General features: G+C 43.4%; 1 protein-coding gene across 1 annotated transcript in view; it reads left to right on the top strand.

Annotated features, from left to right (window-relative positions):
* The first annotated feature begins 5,819 nt into the window (after positions 1–5,819).
* The window catches only part of RPN1 (ribophorin I), a 29,339-nt gene continuing 19,606 nt past the window's right edge, over positions 5,820–15,552 (top strand). Inside the window, exons 1-3 of the mRNA XM_081822981.1 lie at positions 5,820–6,129; positions 9,532–9,596; positions 13,689–13,995. Coding sequence (XP_081679107.1) covers positions 5,869–6,129; positions 9,532–9,596; positions 13,689–13,995 — 633 coding nt within the window. The 5' untranslated portion in view covers positions 5,820–5,868. The remainder of the gene's footprint in view (positions 6,130–9,531; positions 9,597–13,688; positions 13,996–15,552) is intronic.

Here is a 15,552-nt window from a genome sequence, read left to right on the forward strand (position 1 = left end):
ATTTTTGTATATATTTTGGATATAGGTCCTCTGTCTGTTATATGTGTTCCAGTGACCTTCTCCAACTCCGTGTTTCACTTAATGATATCTTGGAAAAATATTTTATTTATTTTAAGATTTTATTTAATTTATTTTTTTTAAAGATTTTATTTATTTATTTGAGAGAGAGAGAATGAGAGAGAGCACATGAGAGGGGTTAGGGTCAGAGGGAGAAGCAGACTCCCTGCTGAGCAGGGAGCCCGATGCGGGACTCGATCCCGGGACTCCAGGATCATGACCTGAGCCGAAGGCAGTCACTTAACCAACTGAGCCACCCAGGTGCCCTTAAGATTTTATTTTTAAGTAATCTTTTTACCCAATGTGGGGCTCAAACTCACAACCCTGAGATCAGGAGTCACATGTTTTTCCAATTGAGCCAGCCAGGTTCCCTGAAAAATCTTTTATTTTTAATTTGAGCTTTAGATTTGCAGAAGAATTAGGAAAAATAGGAGAGAGTGTCCCTGTCTCATCTCAGACTGTCTGCAGAGCTGCTAGTTTGCCCCTCTCACCTTCACCCAGCTTTTCCTTGTGTGAACCTCTTGCATAATAATAGAATGGGAGTGGGCATCATTTTTTGTGAATATTCCCCATGGTAAGTGGTTTAGGCTCTGTGGGTCATCCAGTCTCTGCTGCAACTACACAACCCTGCTTTGTAGTGTGAAAGTGGTCATAAATCATACGTGAATGAATGGGTGTGGCTGTGTTCCAGTAAAACTTCATTTACGGAAACAGGGGGTTGGCCTGCAGGCCATAGTTTTTAGACTCTTGCTCTATAGGAAAGGAACATGCTCTCCCCCTCCTCCTCCTCTCTTCCCCTTATGTAGAATGTAGACATTATGAGGAGGCAGGGGCAGCCATCTTGGCTCATGAAATGGAAGCCATGTGATAAGGATGGGTGAGTAATCTTATTGAAGGAAGCTGTGTTCCTGGGTTCCATAGGATTATTACATGAGAAATAAACATTCTTCTTGTTTAATCCATTGTTGTTTGGGAATTTTCTAACAACAGTTTGTACTGCATACTACTATGCTATGCTCAGTTTGAGTGGGGTTTCTATCTCTTGCTACTAAAAGAGTTTTGACTAATACAATTGACTACAGGAATTTGGGGTCTAAAGAAAGGAACTGTTCTGAACATTCTTCTGTGGGTATGATAGGCTCAGTGTTGAACTTTGTTTTCTGTGATATCTGGATGTTCTGTCTTTCCAAAATAGGGGAATACTAAGGAGGGTTCACTGTTCTGCTAATGTGCAGAGTGGTATTTCTCAAGCTCACCTGACTGAATGGAAACACTTTTCTACACCTTTCTACTGAGCATTTGCAACAACCCATGCACTCTGGGAGTCTTCATGGGGAAGGATGAATTACAGCTTGGTGTTCCCCTTTCCTTTAAAGAAAGGCAGGTATACAGACCACCTACTATGGGACACAGAGGTAAGAGGGATTAATTGTTTGTGTGTGTGTGTAGATAAGATTCATGAATTGTTCTCAGATGGTTTAATTTTATTTATTTATTTTAAAAGATTTTATTTATTTGCGAGAAAGAGAGAGAGAGAGAGAGTGCACTAGCAGAGGGAAGGGGCAGAGGGACAAGCAGACTCCCCACTGAGCAAGGAGCCCCATGTGGGGCCCATCTCAGGGTCCTGAGATCGTGACCTTAGCCAAAGGCAGACGCTTAACCAACTGAGCCACCCAGGTGCCCCTCTCAGATGATTTTATTTATTTATTTATTTATTTATTATTTTTTTATTTTTTTAAAGATTTTATTTATTTGACAGAGAGAGAGGGAACACAAGCGGGGGGAGTGGGAGAGGGAGAAGCAGGCTTCCCGCTGAGCAGGGAGCCCGACGGGGGGCTCGATCCCAGGACTCTGGGATCATGACCTGGGCCGAAGGCAGACGCTTAATGACTGAGCCACCCAGGCGCCCCTCTCAGATGATTTTAAATCTACTCCCAGAAGTAAGCAAAGGGAAGAGTGAAAGAGTTTGGGGATTTTAGTTAGAAGGAATAGTATAGGTAAAGCCATCACAATTTCTTTTTTTTTTTTTTTAAGATTTTATTTATTTATTTGAGAGAGAGAATGAGAGACAGAGAGCATGAGAGGGAGGAGGGTCAGAGGGAGAAGCAGACTCCCTGCCGAGCAGGGAGCCCGATGCGGGACTCGATCCCGGGACTCCAGGATCATGACCTGAGCCGAAGGCAGTCGCCTAAACAACTGAGCCACTCAGGCACCCCCATCACAATTTCTTGATGTACAGGCTACAAACACAGGTATGTAAGAAATATAAACATATTTATTTACATATCACATCTTTATTTCTATTTCCAGCTTCCTTCTCTTCTGGATGGTAAAAAGTTAATCTTGGTTAATTTGGTTTTTTTTTTTTCCTCTCCTTTTCCCAGGTTGCCCTAAATCCTGGGAGTGGGATGGAGGGTATTGTTTAGTGCCAGGTCAGGGAGCACTTGGTACTTGCTATTATTTATCCATGCTGGCACCCATTGGGACAACCTCTCTATCCTGCATTATCTTGAATTGTCAGTCTGAATAGCTAATAATTTGTCCCTGGCACAACATTGTGATTATCTTCCCAACATCTCCATCTCCCCTCACCCTCCAATCTACCAGAAACTTGTTCTAGCTGATTTAATAGGAGGGGGAAAAAAAGGAATATACTGGAAGTTTATGGGGTAGCTCACAGAGTCAATGGAGGAGCAGAAGCAGCCAACATTGAAAAGTTTGGGACTAGAGAAGAATCGAGGCCAACTCTTCAGGACTGCCAATGAAGATGAATTAGTTCAGCAGTTATCAGGTGTAGTTACTGCATTAAAGATTCAAGTTTCTGGTAGAGAGAGTCTGGTCTACATTGGGTCTTGTTCCCTCTCTGATGCCAGTGGTGTTTGGTGCACTTTGACTATTTCCCCAAATGGAACTAATGAAAGTTCCTCAAAAAGAATTGTGGAGTTATGTGGCACAGACTGCTCATTATCTACCCAGCATCTCTAATTCTTCCTTATCAACATTATGTTCTCTGCTATGTTCAGAGGGGTGGGTTGGCAATGCAACCCAACGCTCAACAAGTGCTTCTTCAGGGAGTCAATGAATGAATGAGTGAAGAGAATGTCAATGACCTCAATGTTTACAGAGCATTTTTGGGCAGTATTTTCTAAAATTAAAAAAAAATACTGTTCACTCAGTATTGACATTTTTGGGGGACAGATGCTGTTTGTACTCCCCGTTTGTGACTATCTTTGCAAGGAGACCAAAGAAATGGGAGCAGCAGTTACCTCCTAGGAGTGTGACTAGGTTCCTGGAGAACAGAAGATGAAGACTGACTTGCCACTGTATACTCTTTGTGGTCGTCCACCTCCAAAATGGTCCTCAACTATCTCTGCCTCCTGGTACTCACCATGGCCTTTCATAATCCCTTCCTACATTGTACTGGGGCTGGTCTGCCACCGATAGAATATGGCAGATATGATGGTATGTCATTTCTGAGATTTCATTTGATGAGAGGAAAAAACTCTCTAAAGGCCTGATAGAGTTCCTTCTAAGTCAGCATAACTGTACATAAACTTTGTTTAAACCAAAGGTCTGATTTATGGTCCACCAAGCATACATTGTGCACCTACTTTGGAAATGAGTAGGCTAAAGGAAAACCGTCTGGTCCTTAATATATTGATCAGTGCTCCTACTCCCTGCATTCCTTGATGTTAAAACTTGTGATTCTTGCCTATATGCTAATCTATAATCTTTTGATCTTTTACAAGATCAAAAAATATATAACCCTGTGAAAACTGTTCATTCTCTGGAACATTTTCTTTCCTGTGAAGAGCATGTTTTCTGGGCAGCTGTCCTAACTTGGGCTCGAATAAAACTCTCTTTCTTACTTTTAAAGATTCTAAAAGGTTTGCTCATTGTGCATCAACACATTGCAGAAGACACTCTGGCTTCTGTCTTGGTTGCTGTCTCTTTCTGACATCTCCTGCCAGTAGCCACATGAGTGAGCTGTCAGCTGGGCCACAGCCTCTGAAGACTTGACTGGGGCTAGAAGATCCGTCTAAGCTCACTTAAGTGGTTGTTGGCAAGAGGAATGAAAGAGATGGAGGGAGAAAGAGACTGTGACCAAGGCAGAAGTTACCCTGGGAAAATGGAAGATCTGAAACTCCAGGATGATTCAGGGATATCTTTGCTATAATTGTCTCTTGGTGCAAAAAAATCAAATTGGTTCATTCATTTGGAACCTGGTGGATCTCCCTAGATTTGCAATAGACTGCTGCCAAAGCAACTTCCCTGTATTGTATTTTAATAATGACTGCATTAAAATGTTTAACACTATCCATTCTGCCATTTTTGATGGGGCATTAGGAGATCAGCTTCCTAGTCCAAGACTTTGGATAAGGTACCCTCTCTGGGCCTGTATTTCATATCTGTGAAATAAGGATTAGATTGGGATCCCTAATGTTTCTTTTTGTCTATATGAATCTGGGATTTTTTTTTTTAAAGAGTTTTATTTATTTATTTGAGAGAGAGAGACACAGTGAGAGAGGGAACACAAGCAGGAGGAGTGGGAAAGGGAAAGGAAGGCCTCCCGCCGAGCAGGGAGCCCAATGCGGGGCTCAATCCCAGGACCCCGGGATCATGACCTGAGCCGAAGGCAGACGCCCAACGACTGAGCCACCCAGGCGCCCCTGGGATTTTATTCAAGAGTGTGGGGGTAGTGGAAAGAGCTCCAGTTCAGAGTCAGTCCAGGTTTCTAAACAACCTGATTATTTACTAGCTTTAATATTTGAGTTTAATCATCTGTAAAATAGGGATAATAATATTTATAATGAAAAGCTCATTTATTCATTCAATCAATGTTTATTGATACCCTGGGATTCTGGGATGAACAATCTAGGTAACTTCCTGCCCTCAGAGAGATTACCTTCTGTAATAGTTTCTTATTGCTGCTGTAAGAAATTACCACAAACTTAGTAGCTTAAAAACAATACAAATTGGGCGCCTGGGTGGCTCAGTTGGTTAAGCGACTGCCTTCGGCTCAGGTCATGATCCTGGAGTCCCGGGATTGAGTCCCACATCAGGCTCCCTGCTCGGTGGGGAGTCTGCTTCTCCCTCTGACCCCCCCCCCTTGCTCTCTCTCTCATTCTCTCTCTCTCAAATAAATAAAATCTTAAAAAAAACCCCAAAAAACAAAAAAACAATACAAATTTATTATCTCTACAGTTCTGGAGCACCGAAGTCTGAAATAGGTCTCACCGGGTTTAAGTCAAGGTGTCTCTGGTTTGTCTGATGTTTTTTATGGTTGCACTGAGGTTATACTGTGCATTTTCAGCAATTCTGTGACAATACCACAGAAGTGAGGTGCCCTTCTGGGTGTATCAGATCAGTGGGTACTTGATGTCATTATGTCTTAATAATTGGTGATATTAACCTTAATCATTTGGTTAAGGTAGTGTTTGCTAGGATTCTCCACGGTAAACTTATTATTTCCCTTTTTCTAATTACTAAATATTTTAGGGGAGATACTTTGAGACTGTGCAGAGAGCCTATTTTTGCTTAAATTTTGCCTAGGCTTTTACTTTTTCCGTTTGAAGTAAATTTTACTGTCTTAAGGAGTAGAAAGCCATTGTTACCCGCAGGATTGGCAAGAGCAAAGGAGCGTGTAGTCGGGCGCCCAGCGGGCCGCCCGTTGCCCTGGAGATGGGGTCCTTCCTCCGTGGGCGCCGCCATCTTGTGGCGCCAGCCCGGGCCCAATGAGCGGCTGCACAGTGGCCGGAGGCGGGGCGGCGGCGGCGCTCGGCGCGGTCTGCGGCTCTGCTGGTCCGGGTCATGGAGGCGCCCACCGCCCGCCTGGTCCTGCTCTTGCTGCTCGGGGCCTGGGCCCCGGGGCCGGGCAGCGCCTCCCCGGAGGCACCGCTGCTGGTCAACGAGGACGTGAAGCGCACGGTGGACCTCAGCAGCCACCTGGCTAAGGTGACGGCCGAGGTGGTCCTGGCGCACCCGGGCGGCGGCTCCACATCCCGCGCAGCTTCCTTCCTTCTGGCCCTGGAGCCCGAGCTCGAGGCCCGCCTGGCGCACCTCGGCGTGCAGGTGAGTGCGGGCGAGCGGCGGGGTTCGGCGCGCGCCAGCCCGGCCGCCTCGGTGGACACGTCAGCGTAAGCCTGCTGAAGCGAGGCCGCCGCCCACGTGGGCAGCAGTCCGATCGCGGCCCCCCACTCCTCCGAGTGGGCCCTTCCTGGGCGGGCGGGCGGTACCCGCGCTGGCCTTGGGCCGAGCGAGCTCCCCTTGCCCGCCCTGCCCGGGGAAACCAGGCTAGTGGCCTAGCGGGGCGCGGGTGTGCTCCAAACTTTGGTTTCCCACGACTTGACTCAGGAGCCCAACCGGAGGACGAAGAAGTGAGCCCAAATGAGTATCATTCTCTTAATTCAGTGTCTGGCCCATAGTGGGTGCTTCTTTCTAGCCGTCATCCAATACAATCAGAAATGTAACATTGTGTATTTTCCAGTTTGTAATTTGAAACCGTTGTTAGTGTAATACACTTAAGGTTGCTAATGAACGCTTTTTAAATTTTGTTCCTCTCCTTAAAGTTAGTTTAAGAAGTCATGTAGGTAATAAAACCTCTTTTAAACTGTACAGAAAGGTCAAGGCCGAATCACTCCCTTCCTCCTACCGGTTCACGTTCTTGCATCTCAGCAGTATATGGCTTGGAAGTTTGCTTTATGTACTTCTCCAGCATTTCAGTGAACACTTTTACAACTCTCAGGGAAATAAAATATTGGCTTACATATCCATAGGTTTGCTTTTTATTACTATTTTCATTAAGCAGCGTCCATTAAGTGATTACCCAATTATTTGTTGAGGGACTAGTCATTACAGTGTCATATTTCTTCTAAGTACATCTTACTCTCTGACTGAATCTGGAGCTATAAAGCTGGGTTTATAGAGCTTATGCCTCTGAAAGGATTCCTCTTCCTTTTCTTGCCTTGTCTGTGATGGAATGCACAGTTTTACTCAAAGGTTTGTGTAAAGATGGATCAAAACTTCATTTAAATGTGTGCTGCCACCTTTGAGTGTTTTGAATGTTAAATCCCATTCTTTTATAAAAACTAGTTCTGGGGGCGCCTGGGTGGCTCAGGTCATGATCCTGGAGACCTGGGATCGAGCCTGGTGTCAGGCTCCCTGCTCAGCGGAGAGTCTCCTCTCTGCCTGCCACTCCTCCTGCTTGTGCTCTCTCCCTCTCTGTGTCAAATAAATAAATAAAATCTTAAAACAAAACAAACAAAAAACTAGTTCTGATAAATTGAAGTTGCCACAGTTTAACGAGACAGCAACAGAGACTATCTGTCATCATGCTGAAGAATGCTGGATTACTGCAGACATGTCCTGTTGGCAATCTACTTTGTGTTGGGTGTTGTGGTAGGTGTTTTAAGTACATTCTCTTTAACCCTCATAACAGCCCTTTGAGGTGTAGGCTTACTGCAGGTGAGGAGTGCAGTCTAGGAGTTAAGTTGTTTAAACCTCGTGTCAGCTCTTAGAGCGATGAGTGAATCGGGGCTTAGGTTAGTTTCAAACTTTGTGTGCTCTTCACTGTACCCCATTGCCTCTTTTGGCCTAGATGGCTCTGAGGTAGGGTTGTGTAGGGATGTAAGACCTGCAGTCACATCACCAGATTTATTCAAAATCATTTGTTAATTTTATAGTCCCTTGAGAGAGACGGGTTAAATAGATATATGTGCTCCTTTGCACCCCTATCCCAATGGGAAATGTAACTAGATGTTAGACTTAGCAAAGAGGGTGTGTATTTTTCAACAGTTGACTTCGAGGCCTTGATAAGGTTGCTAGAAGTTTGAATTTTCAGTGGATTTATCTTTAGCCTTCCATGTAGAATTTTAGGAACTGGTTAGAAGGGACAATGGTGACTTCTTAAAGAATTTTTTTTCAAGATTTTTATTTATTTGAGAGAAAGCATGAACAGGGGGAGGGGCAGAAGGAGAAGCAGACTCTCTGCTGAGCAGGGAACCCAACATGGGGCTGGACCCCAGGACTCTGGGATCATAACCTGAGCCAAAGGCAGGCACTTAACCGGCTGAGCCACCTAGGCGCCCCACAGTGATGATTTCTGATGAGGATCTAGTGGTTCCTCATCTTCTTACTACCAAGGACCATATTAATATTTTTCCTCTCATGTGGATTCTATATTTGAAATCTTTTGTCTCTCTGATCTTTTATTAATATCTTTTAGTAAGAGATCAACATGTAACTGAATGGTGATAAGCACGAGTATACTAGAATGTTACCATTGTGATAAGATTCCAGTCAAAGTGATGAAGCTTGTTTTTATTGGCCTGTGCAGCTTTATTGAGGATGATTGTATGATTACTTTCAGGCATTTTATTTTTATTTAAAAATTTTTAAAAAAAATTTATTTGAGCGAGAAAGAGAGACGGAGGGAGGGAGTGCGAGCAGGGGGAGGAGCAGAGGGAGAGGGACAAGCAGACTCCCTGCTGAGTGCAGAGCTCAATGTGGAGCTCAGTCCCATGATCCTGAGATTATGACCTGAGCCAAAACCAAGAGAAACCAAGGGTCAGATGCTTAACTGACTGAGCCACCCAGGTACCCCTAAAATTTTTTTTAAGGATTTTATTTTTTAAGTAATCTGTACGCCCAACATGGGGCTTGAACTTTCAACCCTGAGATCAAGAGTTGAATGCTCCACCGACTGAACCAGCCAGGTGCCCACTTTTAGGCATTTTAAAATATTAAAAATAGCTTCTTCCTCATTATAATTCTGTGTGTCCTATTGGGAACAAGTGCTTCAGCCCAAAAAGTAATTTTACTTTTTTTTTTTTTCCTTAGCAGAGTTTGGGTTGGCAAAGAGATCGGCAGTGTGTATTAGGTTTTCCTTGTAGTTTGCTCCACCATCTCATGATTCAGGGTGTCTGCTTTTTCTCAGGTAGACCTTGCAGCCTGCTGGAGTTAACATTCTCTTCCTGGTTACACATCCTTTTGCAGTGAAGGATGAGAATAAGGGAGTGTGACAAGCAGTGGTTGTTGGACTTATGCTACTGTTAACTTTCATGCAAGTAGAACCAGTTTTGGCAATGTGTGAGACTTTTCTACTACAACAGTAAATAATACTATTTATTTTCTATGCAAATGTGTATTTGAATGTAAATGGAGAAGAAAACGTCACCTTTGTATTGGGAAACGTAAAGTGTAAGTGTAATTTTTATTTATATGTGTGTGTTTGGTCATTCAGGAAAATGTTATGTATTTATAGAGCTTACTATACAACTTACTCGTTGCAAAAGTAAGTCTTTGACAATGTTCTTATGTTTCATATGGAAAAAAAATTGTTACCAGAGTTGTCTTTAAGTTCTTGTAGTTTGAATACTTTACTGTGGACATTCTAAGGCAGTTGGTTAACTGTTGACTCAAATTTAGAGGCTGAAAGACATAATAAAAAGAATAGCCTCTTTTGTCCTGTTACAGGTGAAGGGAGAAGATGAGGAAGAGAACAATTTGGAAGTACGAGAAACCAAAATTAAGGGTAAAAGGTAAGCAACCAAACAGTCAGAATATCTGTATATTCTGCCTCTTCTTGTTGTAGGGTATCCTATCGGTTGGAATCATAAGGTAGGAGAGTTGCTGAGGACATACCTGGTGTTTTAGAGGCTGTTTCAATTAATATAGTGTGTGTTAAGTAAGCAACAGGCTATAATGTATTCTGACCCAGTGATGTCTTTTCTGATTAGTGATGCTAAAATTGCCCCTCACGATGGCAGTTTGTTTTACAGGAAGGTAGCTACTTTCCATACCAGGTCAGGTCTGCTAATGTATGTGGGGATAGGGATCTCCAAACAGTGGATGGAGAATCAGTATGGTATGTGAGAACTCCAGGCTGTTTGTCTCAGTAAATAACCTCCGATCTGTTGTTGGCTACCATCCTCTTTCCAAAGGGCAGACAATTCTACCCCCTCCCCACCTCCTCTTGAGCCTTCAGGGCATTGAACGTGGTGCTTCTTTGTGGGAGTTAGACCGAGCTCTCTGAAGGCTGGCGTTGGACTTGTCTTGTTCTTTGCTTTAACCTCAGCACCTACCATGGGGCCTGGCACTTACTAGTTATTGTAAAACGTTTTGTTAAGGATATTTTCCAAAACGAATACAAAGCAGGAAGAATTGAATAAAGAATCCCCATATATCTCATCACCTAGCTTCGACAGTTACCAGTATTTTGCATGGTATTGATTAGGCGTTGAAATATTTGTTGAATGAGTGATGTGGGAGGAAGAAATGTTTTTAGCTCAGTGATTCTTAACTGGAGGAGGGAGCAGCCGTGTCCTGCACCTGCCCCGCCCAGGACATTTGGTAATGTCTGGAGACATTTTTAGTTATAGCTGAGGGGTGCTGATGGCATCTAGTGGGTAGAGGCCAAGGATGCTCCTAAACATCCTACAGTGCCCAGGACAGGTTCCTCCTCCCAGCAAAGAATTATCCACTCACAAATGTCAGCAGTGCTAAGATTAAAATACCCTGTTTGCTGAGGCAAACAGCGTTAGCTTATGCTGTAGTTTATCATAAAAAGAAATAAAATATTTGATTCTTGACCAGCAAACCTTTGGACCTTACAGCTGTCAGTCCCCACATGATTCAGAAAGTGTTAAATTTGGTCTCCCTGCTTGGCAGAGCTTGGTTTTGTTTTGTTTTGTTTGCTTGGCAAAGTTTAAAAAATTTTTTTCTCATTAGTTTTAAATTAAAGAAATGAGAATATGACATAACTATTTTCTTTATGCATATGCCCATTTATACATAATTTTACATAAGCATATAAATGGGATAATTTTAAATTTATTAATCTGTCTGTATAAAGTTTAATGGCAACATTAAACAAGTCACTTGTCCTGCAACCCTAACATGACAACTTACGTGTCTTTGTTCTGATCCACGAAAAAATCTGTTCCTTAGATGCCAGTATAGTCAGCTCTGTGTTGTCTGCCTAGTCTTTCATCAATCAGAAGCTTTCATTAGCTGCTGCTTCTGAGTTGCAATGAGACTTGATATTTCCTTTTTTTTTTTTTTAAGATTCATTTATTTATTTTAGAGAGAGAGAGAGAGTTTGCACAAGTGAGCAGGAGCGAGCAGGGCAGAGGGAGAGGAAGAGAGACTATCAAGCAGACTCCATGGTGAGCACGAAGCCGTATGTGGGTCTTGGGGCTCAATCCCGTGACCCTGAGATCACGTCCTGAGCCAAAACCAAGAACCGGACCCTTAACTGTGCCACCCAGGTGCCCAAGAATTGATACTTCTTTCTCTCCTTCTTTTTTTAAAAGATTTTATTTATTTATTTGACAGAAAGAGAGATAGTGAGAGCAGGAACACAAATAGGGGGAGCGGGAGAGGGAGAAGCAGGTTTCCTGCAGAGCAGGGAGCCCAATGTGGGACTCCATCCCAGGACCCAGTGCTCCAATATTTCTTTCTTTTTTTGAAATAAGATTTATTGGGGCGCCTGGGTGGCTCAGTCGTTAAGCGTCTGCCTTCAGCTCAGGTCATGATCCCAGGGTCCTGGGATTGAGCCCTGCATTGGGCTCCCTGCTCAGCGGGGAGCCTGCTTCTCCCTTTCCCACTCCCCCTGCTTGTGTTCCCTCTCTCACTGTGTGTGTCTCTCTCTCTGTCAAATAAATAAATAAAATCTAAAAAAAAAAAAAAAAAAAAAAGATTTACTATTCTAGGACGCCTGGGTGGCTCAGTTGGTTAAGCGTCTGCCTTCGGCTCGGGTCATGATCCCAGCGTCCTGAGATCGAGTTCCACATCGGGCTCCTTGCTTGGCGGGGAGCCTGCTTCTCCCTCTCCCGCTCCCCCTGCTTGTGTTCCCTCTCTCGTTGTGTGTGTCTCTCTCTCTGTCAAATAAATAAAATCTTAAAAAGATTTATTATTCTAGAGAGAGTGCAGGGGGGCAGGGGCAGAGAGAATGAGAGAATCCCAGGCCGACTCCATGCTGAGCGTGGCCCCTGATGCAGGCCTCAATCCCAAGAGCCTGAGATCACGACCTGAGCCAAAGCCAAGAGTTGGTCACTTAGCTGACTGAGCCATCCAGGCGCCCCTGAGAATTGATATTTCTAATGATCACCCTGGAACACTGAAATGTTGTTAAAATGAGATTCAATTATGCTGGGACATTTCATGTGAAAATTAAGGTGGGGTTGTGTCACATTTTGTTGATGGGCTAGAGGGAGAAAGAGATTAGGGGGTTAATTAGGAAGATAGGTAATAATCTTGGCAAGGGAGAATTGTTTGAACCGAGGGGGCAGCAATGGAAATTCCGGAAGGGATGAATTTGAGAGACATCCTAAGGCAGGATTAACCAGACATTAGGGATGGAGTAGAGTGAGGCATCCGACCACGTAGGAGGGTTTTGGTTTAGAAGTGGTCAGATGGTGGTAGTATTTATTAACAGAGCAAGGAATTGGGATCATGAATGATACTGGGTATGTTGGGTGGTCAGTGGAGCTGTCTAGTGAACCTTTGAAAATAGGAGTTTAGTGCTCAGGGCAGAGTGTGGGATGAGAAACAGATCTGGAACTTGAAGCCAGGAATTGGTTAAGACCGTCCTGGGAGAAGGTGTAAAGCTTACTATATTTTAAGTAGGTACTTCAGAGTAGTGATAGTGTGTGATGGTGTGACTGATGAAGATATGCAAAATTAGAGTTCTGTAAGGCCATATCAGGAAAAGTGATCCGTGTTCTGACGTGTTCTGACCTTGGAGGACAAATTCCAAAGAAGCCTGTTAAATGCCTTTCATTTTCCACTAACAGTTTCTGGGCCTACCAAAAGTTATCTTGTGGCTTAGAAAATTCAGATTTATTTTTGAGTTAATATCGTATGGATTTTAGTAGTTTCCAGGCCATCTCTTTTTCTTTAAAATGCTAGTAGCTTTATTTTTTTAGTTATGAGAGTGGTACAAGTTCATAAAACCAATTGGAGAAAATAACAAAATAAAGCTATTCTCCTCCCTAGACAGTTACCATTCACAGTTTGGAAACATTCATTGGAATACTTTTCTTCACATACACTTGTTTATGTTTATTCTTTAAGATAGAATCATACTGTGCCATTTGTGAACTGATTTCTGTTATTTACACTGTACATGGAAATGCTTAATATCCTTTTAAGTGGCTGCCATTATCCCACTGTGTGGCTCTGCTGGAATGCTTTTAACCATTATCCTGTTGTTCGACCTTGTTGGACCTTTACGTTTTATACTTTTTTTCCCCCCAAGACTTATTTATTTTAGAGAGGGAGAGAGCAGGGAGGGGGCAGAGGGTGAGGGAGAGAGAAAAATCTCAAGCAGACTCCCTGCTGAGCGCAGAGCCCGACACAGGGCTCTATCTCATGACCTGAGCCAAAACCAAGAGTCTGACGCTCAGCCAACTGAGCCACCCAGGCGCTGTTGTACTGTTCTGTTATTATAAACAATTGTGAAATGAATACCCAGACATCTGTCTTAAAAGGCTTGAATTAATAGGTTAAAGATGATCTCTTAAAGGTAACTGCTTTTGTCTTGGGTACAAAATGTTGCTGTGACTTTGAGTTGCTATTTCTGTTTTCAGTTCCCTTCATCTCTTAATTTTCTTGCCTTGTTCTTGCTCCAGTGGGAGATTCTTCACAGTCAAGCTCCCAGTTGCTCTCGATCCTGGGGCCAAGGTTTCGGTCATTGTGGAAACAGTCTATACCCATGTGCTTCAGCCGTATCCAACCCAGATCACCCAGTCAGAGAAACAGTTTGTCGTGTTTGAGGGGAACCATTATTTCTACTCTCCCTATCCAACGAAGACACAGACGATGCGTGTGAAGCTTGCCTCCCGAAACGTAGAGAGCTACACCAAGCTGGGGAACCCCACGCGCTCTGAGGACCTCCTGGATTATGGACCTTTCAGAGACATCCCTGCTTACAGTCAGGTAGGCTCGTGTGGAGTCCAGTCTGTCCCTGCCTACTTCAGAGAATGTTTTCTGGAGTGACTACTAGTGGATGGGCTTGGTGGTGTGAGATGGGTGTAAATCTGAAGTCATTTTTAAGATCATCCCCAAACATTTTCACCTGCTGTGAAATGACTCCATGGGGGTCACCTTTCTCATTTTGGGAGTATAGCTAGAGGCTGGGAGGTTTAGGAAGATTTTCTCTAATAAGGAAAAACATGGCAGATGAACCTCATAAACTTCATGACTTGGATTTTTGAAGCAGTGACACATGAGCTGAGTTGAATTATTCCATCAGCATTTAGGACCTGTCAAAGCCTAATATTAGCCAGTGACAATGATAACTGGAGATTGCTGAGGTCTCTGAGGGAGCCCCACAAACAGCAATCCTCTTCCCCCTTCCCAAATTCTGTACACACTGAGAAACAAAAGTATTGAGGTAGGTAGGAAGTGAAAAAATATGTAGCTTTATTACAGGTAAACTGGGTTGAAGGAGATAGAGTTCATCTGCAGGTACTGCAGGAGGTTTCCTAATACTGAATCCCAAATTGAGCCAAGAGTGTCCATGCAAATAAGGTGGGCCAGGGCAAGCCTCTCCATGTGGAAGTTTTGCCAGCAGATGAAGTGAGCTCTCTAACTGCCTACTGGCAGGTATGCCAGATGGAGAAGAGCAGCTGGGCAGAGCATGCCCTGTCCATTCTTCTCCAACTTACTCTTTACTTAGGGGATGCCGGTCCTCTGGACGAAAAGGCTCAGAGTCTTATACTAACAGAACTCCCATCACATGAAATAAAATGTGAGCCCAGAGGCATTAACTTTTTAAGTGCAAGCAAGGTGGAGGAGAAGGGGATTAGGGAAGGGAAGAAAAACTTGCTGACCCACCATCTTATTTCCTAGACTCTGTAGATAGTGTATTAAATAAAATCATTCATTTCATTGAATCAGAGTTAAAAAGTTAATTTTTTTTTTTATTCTCTAGCGATAGACGAGGAAACAGAATCAGTGAAATTAAATGACTCCCCCAAGACTAGATTACAAATAAATTAGTTTCCAGGGAAGATGGGCAAGTTGTATGTAGCACAATTCTAGCAAATATACTCACATTAAAAAAGAATAATAAAAAATAAGGAGGTAGCATGTGGAGGCTTGGAGTGGGGGTTGGGGGAGAAGGGAACAAGGCGTTGTTGGTAGAGGCCCCGAGATGGGAGACCAGGTGCTGTGCTGGTGGGGGTGGCTGCTGGGGTAGTAAAGCTGGCTGCCTCCCTGAGCCTAGGAGCTGGGCCTTAAGCATAGAGGGAGCAATCAAGGCTTAAAAAACACTGTTGTTATGGAAAAGTTCAAACATATACAGAAGTATAGAGAATAGTGTAATAACTTCCCATACACCTATCAACTTTGACATTGTCAATGAGTATCAGAATATTACCACACTTATCAGCACTCTTTTTTTTCTCTGTTGTAATATTTTAAAGCAAATTTTAGGAATCGTGTCATTTTAGCCTATGTACTTGATTGTCATCTCTGAAATACATGGATATT

The sequence above is a fragment of the Leptonychotes weddellii genome, chromosome 1 (assembly GCF_054177405.1).
Source record: "Leptonychotes weddellii isolate Sample4059 chromosome 1, ASM5417740v2, whole genome shotgun sequence".
NCBI classification, from domain to species: Eukaryota; Metazoa; Chordata; class Mammalia; order Carnivora; family Phocidae; genus Leptonychotes; species Leptonychotes weddellii.